This window comes from Cebidichthys violaceus, unplaced genomic scaffold, assembly GCF_023349555.1.
Source record: "Cebidichthys violaceus isolate CVI_PGR_0920_01 unplaced genomic scaffold, fCebVio1.0.p SCAF_2, whole genome shotgun sequence".
In the NCBI taxonomy this organism is placed as follows: Eukaryota; Metazoa; Chordata; class Actinopteri; order Perciformes; family Stichaeidae; genus Cebidichthys; species Cebidichthys violaceus.
Genome location: NW_027176372.1, coordinates 17,327,187 through 17,348,426, shown reverse-complemented (window position 1 = coordinate 17,348,426; position 21,240 = coordinate 17,327,187). Strand labels below are relative to the sequence as shown.

Genomic DNA, 21,240 nt, shown 5'->3' with positions numbered 1-21,240 from the left:
AAAATAACTTACAAGGATGATGTCTGGACTGGAACTTCCTAACCTGGTCCTCCCTTCCCATGTGAGGGTGCTGACTGGTGAACGACACGGTGTGCTCAAGGGCGAGCAGCAAGGAGATTTGTTTTGTAGTTTTAGTCCAACCTTGTGGTGGTTCAGTGTCTTCAGTAGCTCAGCTGTTTCTTCTGAGCTCATGTTATCAAAGTAGATAGTGGCACCCACAATTTGGTCACCTATGAATTTTGTAGAGACAGGGCAAACATCTGTTAAGAATACGAGTCAGCATGTAGGTGAGACATACATTACTTCATGATTTGAGAAAAGAAAATGATTTCCTACCTTCACACACTTTTCCAGACCGTGCTGCAGGTGACTCTCCTTTCACCTCCTTGACAAAGATATCTCCTCCACTTGTCTGTTCAATGGTCAATCCAGTTTTGTCTGGGCCCTCCCAATTTGGAAAGAGCACCTCTCTGGTTTCCTCCTCTTCAGCCATCTGCAAACATAACCATACAAATAATGTGTTTGAGAGAAACATTACAAGAAAGTTGGCAGGAACAGTATATACAGAGTGTACAGTGTATTTTCACCAAGGTATGCATTATATATAGAAAGTACAAGAGATTTATTATGACTTTTATAAAATACCTTGTTTTGCTCTATTTAAGCCCGGTGTGTTGGAAACTCTATCTTGATTTTCCTGCGCAAAAAAAAAAGACAATAATAATCATTAGGACAAAATTATGAGTACAATCCATCACTTTATGTTCACAAAGTAATTTATTCCAGATAAAATGTTTTTCTTTCACCCTTAAGATTAATCCTAAATTTAACATTTACCCAACCCACTGTCTATAGGTTTGGCATGTAGGACCAAATGGCAAACACTAGGTGGTGGTAAAACCCTTCCAGAAAACACTACCTCTACCTCGCACGCTGTGTTTTGCAACTTTGGTTGGAGTCTGACCACACCCTGCCCTGAGGAAAACAGCCCAATCCTGCGCCTACACCCTTGCTCCAATGTCAATAGAGAGAACAATGATGGTTAAAGCTGCCTTGTGTTATGAAAACACACACAGGGGTGTGAAAATGCACAGTATCACATACACAAGTATGTTGGTGCATGTCTTCTCTTTAACACACATGCATATCCACAAACAGTAGTTTAATACTAAAATAAGTACACATTTTGAAATGCTCTCAAATACGCAATGCACAGCAAAGTTCTTATTCTGTTCATTAATGACAGCTACATATCAGTTTCAATCTAGGTTGACCATATGGTAATTATTTTCATGACTACCACTGCATCACAAAGTTGATCACTTTTAAGGTTTACTCAGCGATACAAAAGCACGTCATATTACTTACTGGGTGTGGTCAGTCAACTTTACTACATATTGCTGGTCTTAATACAGAATCCCTTTTAACAATCAAATAATAATGTAACAATTCACCATATTTCTATCGGTTCATATCAAGCCAACTTACAGGCATGTTTAGCTTTTCTATAACTCTCTATCTCTATGCGTGCTGTAGTAAACACATTTGCAACCATCACAAAGATATGAAGTTTTTTTTTTTACAACAGTCTCAACCCAGCCTCCTCAAACATGCTGCTGTTTGGATCAGACAAAACATTGTTTCATTATTACCAAACTCTCCACAACCCAAACCTTTAATTACACAAAGCTGTCTGAGCCATGTGTCTCTACCTAGTCAGCATTGGTTTGAGTGTTTTTACATTGCATTCATTTGGTTAAAACTATTGTGCAAAGTGATATATTTTTCGAACACTGATCACTTTTTTTGTCATAAATAGTCTCATTTAAATAGGCATAGTTGTTCTGTGAGCTATGTTTTCATCCACTGCTAGAACGTTTGATATTACATTTGATATTACATCATGACAAAACTATAATACCACTGTAATTTTATGAGGGAATAATTCCACTGTTGACTGATGCATCTTACCACATCAGACTGTGCAGCCATTCATTAGGTTTCAGCAAATTGTCTATTTGCATGTAATCAGCCGAAATACATGAAAAAATCCTATCCACAGGATGGCACAAGACAGGATACGAACAGGATATGAGTCATAGCGGTGACAGTTGCATGTGTTTTTATGGGGAGGACTTGACAATGTAAGACCAACTTGGAAACGGACGCTAGAAGCTCTTTACTAGTTTTATCACTCTGCACCATACTTATTCAGGGCATTGCAAAATACAACCTCTGGGTGGTCAGCTACACACTTCATGCATGCCTTTTTCCACTTGGTATACAAGTGTCTTCCTTTGAGATAAGCAGACCTGCTTCAAGACCATTATTTAAGGTGATGACATGTAGTTGGATTGCTGAGATAGTACATAGTAAACCGTGGGTGATCATTTAATTCACATACACGTGAATAAAACAAGATAAGACATGTAAACTCATGAGAAACTGTTACAACAGCTGGATTTACATGTTATCAGGAAAAAGATTTAAGGATAATTTAGACTTTCTCTTTTTAGGAAAACTGAGAAAATTGCCTTTCAAATGTCAATCTGAGAAATAATTACAAAAAAACACACGTACACATTTTTCCATACTATTTTGTACCACAGTAAATAACATGATACACCAGTAAGTCTCCCTTCCCCATTCACTGAAGCTGCCACACTGCTCTACAAGATAACACGCTGCTGGGAATAAGAGGAACCTGAGGAAAAGATAAAGAAACAGCTGTTTCAAAAGGGTCGATATTAAGTATTATTCAGTCAACGGCCATCTGGCACTCTCACCACACTGCCAGTATATAGTATTTTAAACAAATGAGAAGGTTAAGAAAAGACGCCACTGATGTTTTGGCTAGTTCACTAGGACTTTAAACAATATCCTGTAGCCGGTGGTGCATGTAGCTCCTTGTGTAAATGTGGACTTGTGTGTGTGTGTGTGTGTGTGTGTGTGTGTGTGTGTGTGTGTGTGTGTGTGTGTGTGTGTGTGTGTGTGTGTGTGTGTGTGTGAGTTAGAGACCAGTTTGTCTCCTGACGTAATTGTATCCCAACCATTAACACATCATTATTTTTTTTTAAGTTAGGGGTAATATTAAGCCTGCTCTCTAAAATAGCCTTTTGCACACTCTCAGGAATGAATAACAAGAGCCAGGGCCACCGAGAGTGATAATACAATAAGACAGAAATGGTGTTAATGGCAAATATGACGCCAACCACTCGCAGGCATCTACAACCTGATCTTCTCCCTCCTACCTCTTTCTCATTGTCTCTGTCAGTGTGACTTGATTGAAGATATTAACATAAATCTATCAAGACCTCAAGCATTACAGTATCCATAACATTACATGCATCAAACACCGCTGAAATGTGTATGGAGGGGACAAGCAAGGCAGTTTGAAGTTCCACAAACCCAGTTTTACCCAACTAACTCATGAAGATCCAATTCCACTTAGGTCAACTAACACTGCCAGTTATAGTATCTTAACCAGGCCGAGAGCATTTGAACTGAACCAAAAGAATTTGTGTTTTCCCTATGGGTCACAACGCAGCTCATTTTCCATACCCGCCTCCCCTCTTCATTCAGTCAATGAAAACAGACGAGAATAGCTGATAAACTTTTCACATGATCTTGGTTTCCTCACTTTTTTGCTTTCACATGCTTCTCAGGACTTGTTGACATTGCACTAAATTGTAGAACTTCAGTTTCAGAGGGGGACAGTGGATTTGAAGTATTTTCACTCGCAAATGAGGTCGTATTATTGTTGGCTAGAAGTTTTTTTTTTTATAAAATCTCACAGAGGAAAGTGGAAGACAACGCCATGTGTTTACAAAAAAAAACAAGAGCAAGGGAAAGAAAATTATTTTCTTATTCAATCTTCAATTGGTATAACCTTAGGACACAACCCTCTTACTTTCTCTATTTTCATGCATAATTACCTTCCATATTTCAACTTCTTTTTCTTTTTCTCACATTGTACCACAAGGGTGAACTATTTGAGCTGTCCTTATTTCTAAGCTTTGACATATTTCTGGCAGCAAGCCGCAGTGAGGAGCTGAGGCTCACAGCAATATAGGAGGGAAGGAAGGAACTTGGAGAGAGAGAGAGAGAGAGAGGGAGGGAGATGGTAAAAAAGAAAAAAAATGAAAGTAAGCAAGATAGTAAGTGAGAAAGGAAGAGGAATGGCTGTGAAACTGCCCTGTGAAATGTAAGCATATAAGTTAACAGTAAGAGGTGGGAGGAATTGAAGGTTTTAAAATAGGGCTATCACTGAAGAGTCTCCTCAGCAGCTTACAACAACTAGAGGGCATTGTGAATACATGCTTCTCTCTATGTTTTCATTATTTATGAGTTTCAAGTATAAGACTCCCTCTATTGAGACAAGCTTAAAATATGCCCTTGCATAGCATAACCTCTTTTGGAAATAGAGCACAGAGAAACAATTAACTTGACAAAGATCATATGATTAGATATTAATTGTGTTGTAAACAGATGCTAAATAAGCAAGCCTCTGTTCTTGAGATCATAAGACAGGCGGGCAGTCTGTGACTCAATGCAATCAGGCAGCATGAGAATCAGCCAGTCCTCTATTCTTTCTCTTTCATTCGCTGACTGAGATTGATGTTTCTGATGTCACATGTCTGCGAATTTGATTAATGATGTCATAAAATGCATATTTGTAAATCTAACAAAATTAGATTTTTGCAAGAAGCATTAAAGGAAAGGATGGCATGGAGGTAGGAGGGCAAATGGAAACAGATGAGCTTGTTTATCTATCATGTGTTATTATGGCCTGGTATGTGTGTTGAGCAAGGGGGGATGTGAGGACAACCAGACAGACAAAAGCTTCTGTTAACTAGAGTGCAACCACAGAGCTTTTCTGGATACGCCTCTCTTACAGCCTGCATACGTTTTGGGTTTGGTATAGCTTCTTATGCTATTCTTCGACTCTTCAGGAATAAATTGTCCACAGCTGCCAACTTCAAACAGTGAAAACAGTATGGGCTTGGCAGGCCTTTGATTTGTTTCATAAGAAGGGTGAAGGGTTTTCAGCGGAACAGGTGGTGTCTGGGGGAGGAAGGAGGGCTGCAAAGAGGAGGCACTGGGAGCAGAAGTAGCCAAGTGTCAGGTTTCCACAAGGCAGGCCTTTCACAGCTGAATGGTGGTGGAATGACCTTCCAGGTTCAAAGGAGGCTTTGCAACAAACATTCCAACAGAGGTTTTTGCGTCTGGCCGCATAATAGAACACTGTTCTAAGGTGACACTGACTAGATGGCCTTGGATTGGAGTGATGGGTGATAAGAAATGTAGTTTTCTTTCAGTTACTTAACCAGTAATAAATGTTTTGTGTGGAACTCTTGCATTATGTCTAAGGACACTTACCTTGGATTGTTCAAGCAAGGCCAAGGCCTTCAGTCTGATGCTGTGGTTCTTGAATTCTTGGCTTCTGTTGGCAGAGGAACAAAAACAAGATTGGGATTTAAATAACATGATTAAAAATGTCTTAAATAACAAGAACATTAAGTTAATACATTTTACCGTCATCATGGGTGATACAAAAGAAGTCAATTTATCATGCATAACAGACTTATGTTTGACAGATAGCAAAACATATTCCTCACATACAAGTCACTGTTGCTTTAAGGGGTGTGTCCCAACATGACACATGAAGCCACATACAGCCACGATTCACTCATGGCTTTTTTGTGTACATGCTCAATGGTCCCGCCCATAACCAATCCGAGTCCTCAGAGACTTTAATAATTAAACCAACAGAAGTAGAAGCACTGACCCTGGCAAGTAAATATGCAAACGACTCCCTTTAAGTAAATAAATCCAGCTACTTGTTTGGTGTTGCCCTCACTTCTGCAGAAGAGAAGATAGACGGACACACTAACACAGTATCTATGCAGGATCCAGTTCAGTTTGATGCAATTTGAAATTGAGAGTTAAAAAGTACTTCAAGAGGAACTTTAAAAGGACATGTAATATGCCTGTAAATTCCTCTGCTCTAGTTTCATTGCTTGAGAGATGATTGTGAGACAAGACTGCACTGCCAAGATGTATAAAACCACTGTAGTATAACAAAAGAAATGTGCAAATACAAAAGCCAATACACCAATTAAAAATGTTGCGACTATATCCATGGTTTAGATTTCAAGTGTCATCTTGCATACCAAGTCAATCTTACTTTTACCCACTGTGGGGGTAGCTCAAACTCTTACCAGACTAACAAGGATTATTGCTACAACCCATCGGCATATTGCTAAACAAAGCCTTCTCTTTGTCAGTCTCAGTACAAACAGAACCAGACTTGATGTGTGTACAGACAGGCATCTACCAGTGGGAACATGTCCCTCAGACAAATTCTTCGGAGACAGGCTCTCTAACCCCATCATTAACCTTCGCCTCCCCAGCCCCCCATGTTCAAATTAAATTGCTCATTACTCTGGGAAACGTATGCCAAATGACTGTGTTTGCAAGTCTCTGAACCTATTTCTAAACAGTCTAGTTTTGAATAACGATGCTAAACGCTAAATGCTATAAAGCGACAGAGAGCAAACATGCTCCTTAAACCAAGCGACATTGGTACAAAGCTTGTAAAACACTTCAAAGCTTTGCCTAAGAATGGGTTGTTGATTACCTTTTTGAACAGGCCTTATACTGAAATAGATGGGACATAGCTGAGAGAAATTTGCGACCAAGCAGCTGTGTACACTCTCTAACCCATACTCTTGTTAGAGAGACTTATTAATCAGACTGTCATGTTGGGAGTCGTTCAGATGAAGGGCTGACTGAAAAAAAAGGTAGATTTTTGTCAAGAATCTGTTAAATTACTTAAGGTAATGTGAGATATAATTAGCTGGATCACTAGTGCCCAAAACTAAATTAGATAAAGGGTATTTGAGATCTCTGTGAAAGAGATGCTTATGACTTATTTTGTGAGATTTGTTGATGAATGTGATTTGTGATGACTTCCAGATACATGACTCAAAAGATAGAAAACACCTTCTGTTCTCAATACCTTGGTTGAGGCCACACATAAACACACATGCAGGCATGCACAGTAAGGTGAAGTGTGGTCACCTACAGTGGCGAAAGCCAATGAAAACACATTCCATGTTGAATAGTAGAAATGCCGCGCCAGAGTCCACGAGGTGGATCACGTCGCTTTGCCCCTGTGCTCTGCTTGCAGAGGGAGCAGCTCAGTGCACAGCCCCACCCAGGCCTCCAGTCACACACATTCCTTGATAGAGCTGTCAGGCCAGCTGGAAGGGAGCCCAGCCTCTCCCCACAGTGACTAACTCCAAAGAAATGTCCTCTTTCTCTCCGACTCTAGCCTCATTCTATGCCGCCCACCCTGCACCCTGCCTGAGTACCCACCCCCCGCCGTCACCCCCAACCTCCAGGTTCTGCTCAAATAAACAAGAACACCACATTCAGTCAGATATGCACGTTTAGAGGCACCCTAAAATACACGCTCTCAAATGAACACTGAGAAGCAACACTGGATCCCATTTTCACCATCCACGTCACCATCATCGTCATCATCATTCATTTTAGTTAGCTTCGCCTGTGCACCAAGTAGATGCAAAAAAACAACACTCTACACCTCACCCATTCCCAGTCCTTGTGTCTTCTTCTATGCCATGAGGGCACATACCTGCACAGTTTGACTTGTTTGTGCGTAGTAGGTCACAGTACACTGGAAACTGATCAAAGTGGCTGTTGTCAATCCATCATATTGATTGCCAAATCTAATCAATTTGGCGAACAGAAAACAAGGGCAGTGTGACAATGATTAAAGCTCAATTGTAAGTGAATCAAGCACCGTGGTGAGTGATTTCATTATGAATAAAATAAAAAGGCCCCAGTGTAGAGAGGGAAAGAGAGAGGCAAGCAGCGACCAAATCAGTTGGGCTGTCAAAGCAGAATAAACTCCCTGTTAGTCTCTCTCTATTGTAGTTTGACACAGCAAGTACAGCAAATACCAAAAGAGACACAGCAGGCCCCCGACTTCCCTCAAAAACGCAGATAGGACATGCATGTGTGACACATATAAAAGGAATGCACGTCAAAATAAATGGTTCTTTCTGCACTCCATAGTCCACACAGCCCTCAACTAAACCACAAGTCCTACATAAACCAAAGCCTGCCCACTGACGCCAACTTGGCCTGCTGCTGATTAAACTATTGTGATTCTGGCAGGATTTGCACACAAAATGGAAAAACTGAAGAAAACTCTTAAAATCCTGTTCTCTTGGTTTTACGAGATCACAAAGTGAACCGGAGTTGCGCTGAGCGTCAACTATGTCTTGATTTTCATGTAAATTATATTCTAAGCTTCATTTTTCACAAAAGGAAAGTAAAATAACTCTTCTATGCTATATGAGGCAATAAGTACCGGATAAATCATGGTTCCTATGATTACTCATTGTTCTCTATCACACTCCTAGACATCCAAGGAGGGAGGATCTCACTTTGAATCTCCTCTCCCGGGGTTTCTTCCATTTTTTCCTTATGCATTAATGTTTTCAGGGCAGTTTTTCCTTGTCTTCTCATGGACTTAGGCTGCATCACAAACTGTTGCCGTTGTGGGCCTGTACATCCCACTGAGACATTTTGTGTAATATTGGGCTATACAACAGAAACAACAGTAACATTTCTGCAAACATTTAACAAACCACTGTGGCTATAGATGAGGTTCTGAAAGGTGAAGTGATCCTGGGCTGGTGCCTGTGGGTAGTTTCAGAGCCAACATTGAGAAACTAACAGTTAAAAAAAAAAAGGACAATGACAAGCACAGCTGCAGAATAACTGAGTTTAGGATGCAAAGTGGCATAAACAGTTACACCAGAGAGAGAGAGAGAGAAAGGACAATGACGTTCACAAAGTTCTGCCACAAAAATAAGATACCAAGTGAGATTTACAGACATCCATAACAACCTTATTGGCCATGCCACATAACTGCCCAACTTCAACTCATTTCAGTTTGTCATTAGCAGCTGCTGTTTAAACAAGAACAAATGCAAGTCCATTCATGGAGCAGGAGACAAGAAGGTTAAGGAGGGTGAGATGGCATCCGTAGCAGCAGAATGTATATATAGACATAAGACTTCCTTAGCTGTAGAGCTTGTAGCATAATCACAGCGTTAGTATATGTATTCATACTTAGCATTTCGACCACACCACAGTAGTGCAGAGTTGTTTAGAGCAAGAGAGTGTTGGATTGTGATGACGTGCCATTCTTGCGTATCTTGTGGCAGATAAAGAAAACTTAAACAAAGCTGAATGTATTTCTGAATTTACATTCCGAGCCCAGTCGCCCTGACATTTTGGCTGCCCCATTCCAAAGAGGGTTCTTGTCATTCCTTACGCAGGTCAACATAACAGCTTTTTGGGGGCTTGGGGTGTAGGACATAAAATTAGTGGAGAGCAGGTAGAACTTGCAGTAAGGCAACAGTCATGTGAGATTGATCATTTTTGGATGGATTTGTAGAGCAACTGTCTGGCAGAGAAGTGGTGAAAGTTATCGGCTTATCAGAGAAATGATTCACACCCTTTTTAAATCCCATGATTGCATCAATCTCACCAAGTTTAAAGCTACAATACGTCTGAATTGCATGCCTGTGCATGGGTGTGACTTGCAGAGGCTTTGTGTGTAACTTATGATGACTGTCCCATCGTACTTCTCAAATCACTATTTCTCCAAAACAAGGCAAGCAATGCTAATGATAGGTGAGCATACTGAGGACACGCTGAAACGTTGCAAACCGGCACTAGATGGACGAGAAGGGAGTGGCTGCTGGGTGGATTGCCTAGAAAGGCTCACAACTGAATCGCACACTGCAGTTTGCTGTTGATTTGCAGCTGTATGAAAAACAAACTTCCCTCAATGGAACAACTGCGGATCTACAAATTGGCTGTTGTTTCACTCAACCAATCCCTCAGGGAGTCTGCTGAGACTGCAGAATGTCCGAAAGCCGAGCTTTGCTTCTAAATGAAAAGCGAGTATGAAACAAATCAACTCTAGTTTGATTGCAACCACCCTCCCTTCTTTTTGAGTATTCACTAGTACATCCAACTTCCTTTTTTGCCTCTCCCTGCTGTCCCTCTTTCCAACCACCCACTCAACAAGCCCATGAGGAAATGGTAGAGGAAGCGTGCTAGAGACCAGTTTCTTTCCGTTTCACACTGGCACGGATGAGTAACAACACTCTCGCCTGTACTGCCTGTCAAGAATTGATAGTGCTTCTGTAAAAAGTATCTTAACATGATTGTGCTAAGACTCCAAACAGTCAGGAGGCATGTCCTTAAGGCTGGCAGAGATGCTGTTTGTCACACGGGTGGCAACTGCATCATAATCAGCATGACTGGCAAGAAACATTGTTGGCGACAATGACTGAGCAATTAAGCTTCTTCAAAATTTCACAGTGGGGTGAAAATATCAGACATTACATCAAGTGTCAATGTAAAATAGCTTCTACACTGTTCTGAAAAACAGTATCCACCCCCAGGCCAAGATAAGGCTGTTAACGGACAAGCGTTTTAGCTGCGTGTCGTCAGGAACAAGTTATGACTTTTAGCACTCAAATATTTGTATTGATCCATCCCCTTCCGGCAACAAATCTTCACCTTTACTAATATGTTTGTTACCCCCAATTAAAGCATGTATTTTTTTAAATGCTAAGAACCCTAATCATCTTAAATTATAACCCAATGGCCTTTTAGCCCTGTGTCACTATTTGGCTCCTCAAGCAGTCACAATCAATCACCTTGACAAGACTAATTTGAGAAATGCCAGATATGTACAACTGTGAGGCCCTCATCATGAGTTAAGTGCGCATTGTAGACAAGATTGTGCAGAGCGGAGCAAAAAGCAGCTCTCCCTAACACTGAAATTATTTTTGGGTGTGGCAAGACGGAGCAGTGGAGCAACTCCACACCAAGAAATTTGACATTCAATCGAGATTTGACAAACAATTACATTTGGTCATTTTTTTCCCATAACTTTTTACTCAACTTGAACCAATACATCATATCAATCAGACAAGACTATATGTGATGATTCTGGTTTGAAGCACACCTGGAAAGGTTCCGCTAATACTATGTACGCAAGTTAGGACGGAAAATTTATATTACACAACTTTTTTGGGCAGATAAAGTGCGTTTTTCTATTTCTCCAAAAGTACCAAGCCTAAGCTCCCCCTCTATGCCTCAAACCTGGTTTCAATTAGCTTGTCTTTCCAAACCACTACATTCCATTACTCCCCTCCTCACCCTCACCCCACCCATCCCCCCTCACTTACTCACTCCTTGACTCTCTTTCCCTGTCTTCCTCCCTCCTTCTCCTCCCCGCACCCCCTCTTTCCTCCCCTGCACACCCTGGCCGGGTGCCCAGGTTAAGAGACCCAAGGTAAAAGAAAGACAGAGAAATCTCTCTTTATCCGAAATATTAAAAAGTAAGTCATAACAATTCTCAGAACAAAGCAGCAGTGATAGTTGCCAACTTTCTCTGACGTAACGCTAGCTGGAAAGGGCCTTATTCAAAAACGGATTTATGTCATATCAAGAACCTTCATACATGTTTGCCGCATTCCACAAAAGCAGACTGCGTTAAAAAGGCCCATATATGAATTTTTCATTGTTTCATATGGCTGATAATACAACACCCTACAACACAGTTAATAGGCAGAGAAAAACGTTATGATCAGTACTTTGTGTAACCTTTGTATGATTTAGAGGGACCCACTGCGACAGAAGTCTGCAGCATGTATGGGTTTTTTTTGCTATACAGGGTGTGCCTCTGTGAGGAGACAGCAAAGCAAGAAGGAAGGGAGGGGGAAAAGGCGGGGGTGGAGGGAGGTGAAAGGGAGGAATCCACACCCAAGCTTGTTGCTGCACGCGTTCATAGAGAATTACCTTTACTTTCTAAACTTCACGGTCTTAGCAAAAGTCGTTGGACAGATAAGAGAAAGACCTGAACAATAACATAAACGCAAAGTACCCGACTCTTTTATTTTTAACCTCCATTCAACTTTCATCTACTGTGTGGGATATTCTAGTGCAGTAAAAAAAAAGTTCACTATCCCAAAGTGATTATGTGGATTCAAAGTCAAATTATAAAAAAGTAGTGATATTTGGTACCTCTCATTTCTTGACTTAAATCATATGGAGGTACCGTATATTCGTTCTATAACAGTGGGTTCAGCACTCACATGCACCTTGGTTAACAACCTTTGTGCGCAGTTGAAAGAAAAGTAAAGTGCGCAACTCCAGTCAAGCCCTCTGCATTCATGTGGCGTCTGTGGGTACACACCCACTTCTTACTTCTTTCCCTATTTTAAATCAGTATTTAAACTTCTGATGAAATGCACACAAAATCACTGCCACTTTGCAGTTCTACAGAAAAAAACATAAGTAGTGATATCAATTTTGTCTTCATACAAAACATCACTATTGCAAAACCTCCCTTTACAAAAAACCCATAGGTTACCACAGAAGCTGAACACATAAAATAAAGTAGGACAAAGTCACCATAAACGTCACCATAAAAGTCACCATAAACGTATCACTGTTACACACACTGCAGTTGCCTGGAATATTACAAGAAAGCTGGATTTTGCAACGTAGTTGTTTAAACTAAATCCAGGTTATTATAAGGGATTTGCTATTTTTCAGCAAAACTAACAACCAGCAATATTGAAGCAAAGCACAGCTGGCAACAAAGTTCACAAACACAGTTTTTAAAAAGCATGAACTTAAATCTAAGGAAATAACAAAGTGCATCTTTACCTGTGCGCAGTCTTTGCGCCCAAGAAGCCTCACACCAGCTTGAGCATCCTTGAAAACTTGTCCTGTTCCCTTCTCCCAGCCCAAGAAAAGCACTTCTTCCAGTCACAACTTTGTAGTTAGGATTCTGTCACTCTTTTCCTATTTCTCGATCAAGACCAAGTTTCCAGGGCGTTTTCTTCCCCCTCTCTCCCGCCCTCCTCTGCTCTGAGTTGATTTAAACTTTTTTTTTTTCTCTGTGTGGCTGCTCCTCTGGGCTGAGCAGAGTGGTTAGAGGGAGCTGCATGGGTAGGGCTCCTGGTTTGCAGAAGGAGGGGAATTCAGGGGAGGGGATCGGTGCGAGGGAGTGGTTCACAGCAGCCGTGGGACCACCCACTGATAGAGGGCTCCGGTGACATGCGACAGGAAAAGTAACTTCAGCTTTAAACATAAATGGAGCGAAAAAGTTATTTACTATACAATAACTAAAATGTCCATAATACATTCATCACCAAACGTTTACCAGCAGTTAGCATTTTTGAAACTGCTTTTATCAAAAATGCTTATATCAAAGTGAACAACTAGCAGTGGCTGACAAGATATTGTTTGAGCCATATCATATATTATTCATACAGGGCAGCTTTGGTGCTTCATCTTTTCTGCCAATAACAATTAAAAAAACTGGAAGGTACATGTTGAGTGTTTAAAGCTAATTCAAGGAATGTGACGCACTTCATATCCAACTGACAGCCAGCAGCAGACTTTAACTGCCTTGCATAAATGCTTATACAATGATCAGTGTAGCAGTCAAAACCATGCAGTTGTGTCTTTGTTTCTTAACTTCTTGCCATTTTAAACAAAATGGAACTGTTTTAAATTGTTTTTCATCAGTTTTTGTTTCACATTTCAGTAAGAGTAAGAGTAAGAATAAAGCACACAGAGTAACACACCACAATGTGATATGCTGGACAATAGCATAAACATGTTATTACAGTGTTTAAACTACTGCACACAAACTGACACAAAGTTATCATTAACAAAAAATGACTCAGGAGTACGTCCTTTACTTACATACAAAAGGCGAAGTGTGTATTTACAAGTTTTTTGTTTTAACAATGCCCACCCTGAATTAAGTCTTACTGAATTGGAAGAGCTGCATGTTTTATAAACATAAATAACTTCATTTCGGTTTTGGATTTTAAGACATATGCATTGTAATAGTAATCTCAGCCATTGTCAGTATGAAGACCACACTCTCTCCCCTGCATAATTTTGTAATAGCCAGAGTCACATGAAAGATGTTTTAGAGTGAAGCATCATAGTCATGGTACAGTTCCTCTTACTGCTTTGTACTGAATGATGTTTCAGTTATCCTACTCTCACAATGCTGTTGCTGCCAGTGTTGGGCGTAGTGCTTACGAAAGCACAAAAGTTACAAAAGCAACATCTTATAATAACACATTGCTTTTAACAACAAACAGTAGCAAAGTAATACAACACATTACTAATAGGATTTTGGTAACATTATTACAGTTGTGTTAACCCCGAAGAATCCTCATGCCAAAATGTGATGGCTGAGATGGCTGCAGAGTCTGGGTGTACTCCCATTACTTACACTTTATCAAAGTAAAGGACACGAACATAACAGTCAAGTGCAATCAAGGGAAGCCTAGTGCTGTAGAGGGTTTACGCTAACACTAAGCTAACTGAGAGGGACTACGTTGCTACTAGTATGCAGAAGAGAAAGGTTGAGGACTTTTTTAAATGTTGTCAATTCTGATTCTGAAACGTGTCATTTCGGTAGATGGTGACGCTCAAAACAATGTTTCCAACATTTAACAGCCGCAACAGTAGCGCACACAGACAGGGCCGGTGAGGAGGCAGACAGCGCTGGATGGCTGGCAAAAAACGTAATGGATTCTTTGACAGTCCACCGACCCACCGATGAGGCGGCCCACAGGGATTTGTCCTGACATGCCAGATGGCCAGTACACCACTGTAGACTGTGGTAATTAAGTGTTGTTACTGGCATATAAGCAGCGGAACAGAATTAAAATGGTGTTACTCTAGTCGCCCCGGTTAGAAATCACTAATTTAGGATATGTTAATTTCTCACACCAATGTTCAGTGTTCTTGAAACACCCCTTTCCTCCTTGTACATGTCACACCCATGCTTAGTGAGGAGAAGTAGCAAACATGCAAGTACACACAGAGGAAGTTACTGCGTGGCTTTGCAAAGACCGAACAGGGAGTGGCACTCAGACACACACAAGCATACATGCGCGCGCACACATACTTTAATATTGCCACATTACAACATCATAAGACAGCTCTGATTTTGTTTTCTATCAAACACAGGGTGTAGTTCCTCCTCAAAAAGAAGAATCCTCACGGTGTGTGTGTGTGCACGCATGTGTTTATGTGTCTGTAATTGTGAGCATGCTGAGATAAAAGTGAAGAAGTAATCCCTTCTATGTGCAAAATAAACTGAGATCTTAAAGAACTTTGTTTGCAAGAGTGGCGTTGCTTTACTCTTTGGACTGCAACCGCGTTTTGTATAAACAATGCTTTTCACATTACTGCAGGGCTCGGAAAGTTCTTAAATCCTATTCTGTAAATGAGTAGGTGAACAACATGCATTACATTACATTTCACTTTATTGACTGCAGAGATCATTTATATTGTCCACATGTTAGAGAAACCATCTGGTACTTTTCAACCGTGTGGCTAAAGCGGTGAAAAGGATGATTATATTATGTACACAAAGTGTCCTGCTACTGCACCGGTTTGCTCAGTTCCACACGTTTGACTCTTTGCCACTGAGGTGTGGCTGTTGTCTTTGAAGAACAGTTTCAGCTCAAGGTATCCAATAGTGTGTGCACATATAAACATCTGCAGGCTTGTGTGCTACTCAACAACTTTTAGGTTTTAAGTCGTTAGGGTCAAATAACAACCCCACAGTAAAACACTGGCACTGCTGCGCGCTCTTTACTACTCAGAATGACCATGTGGATTCACTATACTTATATATTTATTATACTTATTATATACTTCACTGTAACTTAAAAGCTCATTCTTACACTGGTGAGGTGACTACTGATAAACAGCCTGATTACTGATTGATTCACCCGTTGTGTATTAAAGCTAAATCAATCCAAAACAGGAGTTGAAGATCAAGATCAAGATCAGGAACTAAAATGTGGATTGTGCAATAGGGACAAAAATAATCAACAATAAATTAGATGTCCTTAATAATTTGCACACCTGCAAGGCGTGTTTAAGCAAACTGAAACCCTACTTACTTTCACCACTTTGTGGCAGGTCATTCCAGTTGAATACAAGGATATGTGAGAATGGGTGTGTTTCCTGGTCCTAGGTGTGTCGGCCAGTGTGAACCAGCGCAAATATCTTGGCTCAGATGCTCGATGACTCACAGCCCATGACTACAATGAAAACAAGGCAGCTCAGACTGTCGAGGAGAGGAAAATCAAAGGATTAGATGGGGATGGACGGTTGAATGTGTGTGTCTGTGTGTGTCTGTGTGTGTCTGTGTGTGTCTGTGTGTGTGCGTGTGTGTGTGTGTGTGTGTGTGTGTGTGTATGTGAGAGACTGTGTGTGTATGATTAATGTCTCCCGCAGGATAAGGGAAGTCACATGGTGCTGGCATGAGCAGAACTGTAACTTGTGATACGATTAAGCAAAACTGACACCACACCTAGATATAATGATTGTTTAAATTCTATCCTTGAGCAACAGCCTATTACTGGCATGAGAGCCAGATGGGTGGAAGTTGCCCATTTGATTGCGCAACGCAGGATTAATCAGACACAAGGCACTATCTGAACACATCTCAACAGAGTTTTTAACCCAAACAAATAAACAATCGTTTTTAAAATAGCTGAAAAAGGTTAGGAATGCAATGAAAAGAGAGAAAACCCATGTTTTACTCTGGGAAAGTGTCACAATTGTCAGCTGAAATTCTTTCCTAAATTCAGACAAGGCACACAGTGTACATGGCACATGGCCTCGTTTGTATGAGTCATCAAGATAATCTGTGAGAACATAAGATACAATAGAAGGGTTTTATGTCAAAACACATTTGAGAATGTAACTCAATGTTCGCTCTCTTTCTAGGTGACTAGAACAACAATTATTGCGAAAGTACTGTAAGGTGTAACCAATAACTATATACTGGAGTATAACAAACAAATTGTTGATTTACATAAACACCAAACCCATTCAAATGGCCTGCATTCACTGGAACTGATCTTGTTTGCTGCATTTGTGGTCACTTAAAAATGCCATTTAACTTAAAAGGTCGTCGTCAAGATCAGTAATAAAAGCAGGGACTCACTACAGATAGCAGATTGTGTGCAGATGGAAGAGTTCTTTGTATAACAATTTCATTAGATTTTTCACACAATGCAACATTGTCAATGTTGTGACTGCTGAAGACAGACAAATAGATAAACACTGTCAAAGAGGCATTGTCAGTGTTGAAGAATGTCAAAGCAAGTGTACTACAGATTCAACTTGTGCTCCACATAAGCGAGTATGTGCTATTGCTGAAGATGAGTCAAAAAGGAGATTTTTGAGCGATATCTTCCGAGTGCTGTTTACTTTTGGTCGCGTTACTGTTTATTACAATTGCACTTGACCTTGCTTCCTATATTTAACCAGGTAGATTCATTGAGATAGGAACTCTTTTTCATATGTACAAGGAATCCTACAAAATAACACACCAGTTTCTCTTGTGTAAAGATATTGACGAATGTAAGTGTATGTGTGATCGCCTGCAGCATCGGCTCTCTCAGCTCAGAGTCCTTAACTCAATAAATGCAACAAGACCAACTGTTCCTGTGACAGTGTTGTATTGTATCTCTTATAAGTGAATGATTAATTAAAACACAGTGGATTACAAATCAGTTGACTGTTTGAAACTATAATTTCTTGACTGCATTGCTGAGATAAAAATGTCAAATCAAATCAAAGTAGAGACCATGGGGCCAATAGCCCCTGCTCTCCACTTACTACCCCCTACTGACCACACCCATCTTCAGACTCATCCTCACACTAATCTTTAAATGTACATGCTATTAAAATCAGAAGTTTAATGTAATGTAATGTTATGCAATATCATATTATGTCATGGAATTAGACAATATAGTGTTAAGAAAATTAATACAACCTGAATTTTTTTTTTTTTTTACAGTTTAACAAACTGGATAGTCTAAGTAAATAGTTTAATAAGGTTTTGTGCAAATAAATAGAACTTCAGACTAATTTGATAACTTCAAATATTGCACTGCACAATTATCTTTACATATAGTCATTACTATCTCGAAAAGTGAAAGCCTTTCTTTTATAATCAGTGCTGGAATGTAATACAGAAATTCAGTAGCATTTAGGTAATGCTATATAAATACATTACCTAACAGCATACTAAGTACTTAACATTCGCTCCACCTCAGACTGCAACAACAAAGAAATTCTGCGTATATATTATGCTTAAATATAATTATCCTATAATATATAACAATAAAATGTCTAAAGGAGCCATTCTGCTGCTTACTTTTACGTTATTTCATTTAATTTTCATTTTAATGTTTTTTGCCAGAAACAATTTCAACACATATTTGAACAAAATTTTAACTGTTAACCGTAGTCAAAACTCACTGGATTTTCCTTCCATTCTTTATTTGCTCAAACTGAGACCAGTGAAGCTTTGAATATGGTTTGAAAATTCCTTACTTGTAAATTTGCTGTGAAAGTTAAGGATTGGCCTCATCCTGTTTTAGAAATCCAATTTAATTTAATTTAATTAGCACAGATAATTGGATTTTCTTCATCTTCTTGTGAAATTAGTTAGGGACAATGGAACTAAAGCAAAAGAGAGATGATGTGCAAAAAGTTAACTTAACTTAATTACCAAATGCCTCATATGTTGCATCATATGCAACACATTATTGCGCATGTGATTTTGTGCCATCCAGTGCCTGGAGCCCCGTGAGTAAGCAGACCACAAATTGCAACCTCTCAAAACAAAGTGGACCTAAAGTAACAAGCGGGAGCAGAGCGTATCCATGGAGAGATTACAACTACAAAGAAATCACAGTCAGCTAACGACAGCGTGCAGCACTCAAGATAGCCGACACTATCTTGCAACACGCAGGTCACCCCGCCTGATATTTGTGTTCACCATAGTAACTCATCATTGGTAATCATTTTGGAATCCCCCCACAGCGCCTGCGTGCTCCCTCACGCACACGTCAATGATTCAGAAAGGCAAGCTGATCCTTTGGTACAGAGAAGAATGTAAAGGGGGGAAAAAAGGGGAATGAGAGACAGATGAATTGTGGTTTCCACTGCAAGTTGTGAGTCACGAACACGAGGGAGGGACAGAGACGGAGGGGAAAAAAAGAGACTATTCTGGGATGGCTGCTATAGCAACATAATAAGCAAGGGGGCAGGTACTTCCAGGGGTGTTTCCATAGCAATGCTCTGTGTGTGTATGGATAAATATCACATGCCACAAAGAAGTTTGTAATGTAGGGAGGAACTGTTGCTCTACTTTGTTTGTGATTGTTTTATTTTTTTTCAGATTCCCCACCCAGTCTTTTCATGTCTGCACACTAGACTCATCTCAACAGGTGAATGCTGGGAACACCTTTCACATGTTCAGTCTTGGCCTGCCGCCACAATGTGCAGCCAGAGTAATTACGTTACAAGCTTCATTTTAGGTGTATTACTGATGCCCAATTTATTTCAACATATCAGTCCCTGGAAACTCCGTAGATTTGACACATTCATGTAGCCACAGATACTTCTGTGTGTGCATATGATAGCCCACTATGTGATCCCTTTGTATACAGTGTCTGACAATCTCTCACCGTTAACTGTTTTGAATCATTGATCCATGGGAATGAAGGGTTTTGCAAGACTTGTCCCTCCCTTTGGCTCACCCCCCCATCTGTTGTGCTTCAACAGACGCAGAAACCCTCCTTCGCTGTACATTCCAGAAATAGCTATAAATGGGCCAACACTCCAACTCTTTCTTTGGGTGTGATGTAAATCGTAAACCACGGACAAGTCAATACATGAAACTGCAATCTATATACGTTCACATGCATGTTCAGAAAGCTCATCCAGACCTAAACTGCCTCTTTCGTAGCCACACAATGAAGGCGGAAGTCTATTAAATGTCTGAAAACAATGTAAGTTACTCTAAACAGTGCTGATTTCAGTTCTTATAGCTACAAAGTACCTGTTTCCAACAAGGTGCAATTGCAGTTGTGTTTCAAGGGTAGATAATGGATAGCTTGGGGCCAATGGGAAAATTGAAGGTTCAGTACACACCCAAACCACAAAGCGCTGGCAAAGCTATGACGACTAACTTTTAAAGGTAGTATTTCTAAAACACAATTCTGAATACTTTTGGAAGGTAGTGTATCAACTGGAAGTATGATGAAAGGGAACAAATTAGTATTGTTATTATTTTCCATGACAGTTATCAATATTTCTACACTCTGTAATCATACTGCGTATTACAGTTTTGCTTTAGTTTGACAATATCCCTCAGTGCCCCACCTCCTGATTCTGGTAATATGAGCCAGAGGCAACTCTGGGGTTTCATGTCCAAAAGCGCAGGGGCTGTCTGTTTTCCCTCCGCCGTACCTCTCTCGCTCTTCCTCCTTGTCACGCACTTTCCTCTCCACTCTCACACTGGCAACCTCTGTTGCAGGGCAACACAAACCCACCAAGAAATAATTAATAAATAATCCCTTTTCCAAACAATAAACTTAATAAACTCAACTTAAGGATGTTACTTGCAAGCATTGTTATGGAGCAAAGCCTCCTTGGATGCTGTAACACATGATCTTGTCTCTCCCTGCCTTATTCAGCCATTTCCCCCTCAGCATACTCACCCCTGACCTCTCTCATTCCATTCCAGTACTAAATTACTATGCTGAGTTGTAGTGCACAGAGAAAGTTCAAACCCCTTTAAGTGCACCAATGGTAGGAAACGCCCCTCTCTCCGGAACCGAGGTTAAAATACGAAGGTCACTTTTCTTGCCTAATCAAAACAGATACATCAGGTTGTATGTAGAAATGCATTTCTACCACCGTCAAATGTGTGCATGCTTGACATAAATCCCCTGCTTTACATGCGTTTGTCAGTGGCCTTATTTGCCTTCCCTAGAATTCCAGTCTAGCATTCACATGTTCCTGGCTTTACCTCAAATGCAAAGGGGGGCATGCTTAAAGTGAAGAAGCCCTCAAGTGCTGACTAAGGATCCGTATTCCTACCTCCTTTGCTGTTGTTCTAATTTAGTGTGTGTGTGTCAGTGGGGTTGCAAGCCCAAACCCAAACTAGGGTCTAAGGGAAACTCCATAAAACTCAGAGGGTGGGACTCTGTACATGTGGCGGCCGAGTGTTGTTTCTGTTCGCCTAGAGACGCCCCTACGACAGTC

At 40.4% G+C, this 21,240-nt stretch overlaps 1 protein-coding gene across 2 annotated transcripts in view; it reads right to left on the bottom strand.

Annotated features, from left to right (window-relative positions):
• The window catches only part of ahnak (AHNAK nucleoprotein), a 33,042-nt gene extending 19,962 nt beyond the window's left edge, over positions 1-13,080 (bottom strand). For both annotated transcript variants that reach the window (XM_068714899.1, XM_068714900.1), the window contains exons 1-5: positions 12,793-13,080; positions 5,380-5,443; positions 646-697; positions 337-493; positions 13-230 (exon numbers count right to left, since the gene is read on the bottom strand). In XM_068714899.1, coding sequence (XP_068571000.1) covers positions 13-230; positions 337-493 — 375 coding nt within the window. In that variant the 5' untranslated portion in view covers positions 646-697; positions 5,380-5,443; positions 12,793-13,080. The remainder of the gene's footprint in view (positions 1-12; positions 231-336; positions 494-645; positions 698-5,379; positions 5,444-12,792) is intronic.
• Positions 13,081-21,240: the final 8,160 nt, after the last annotated feature.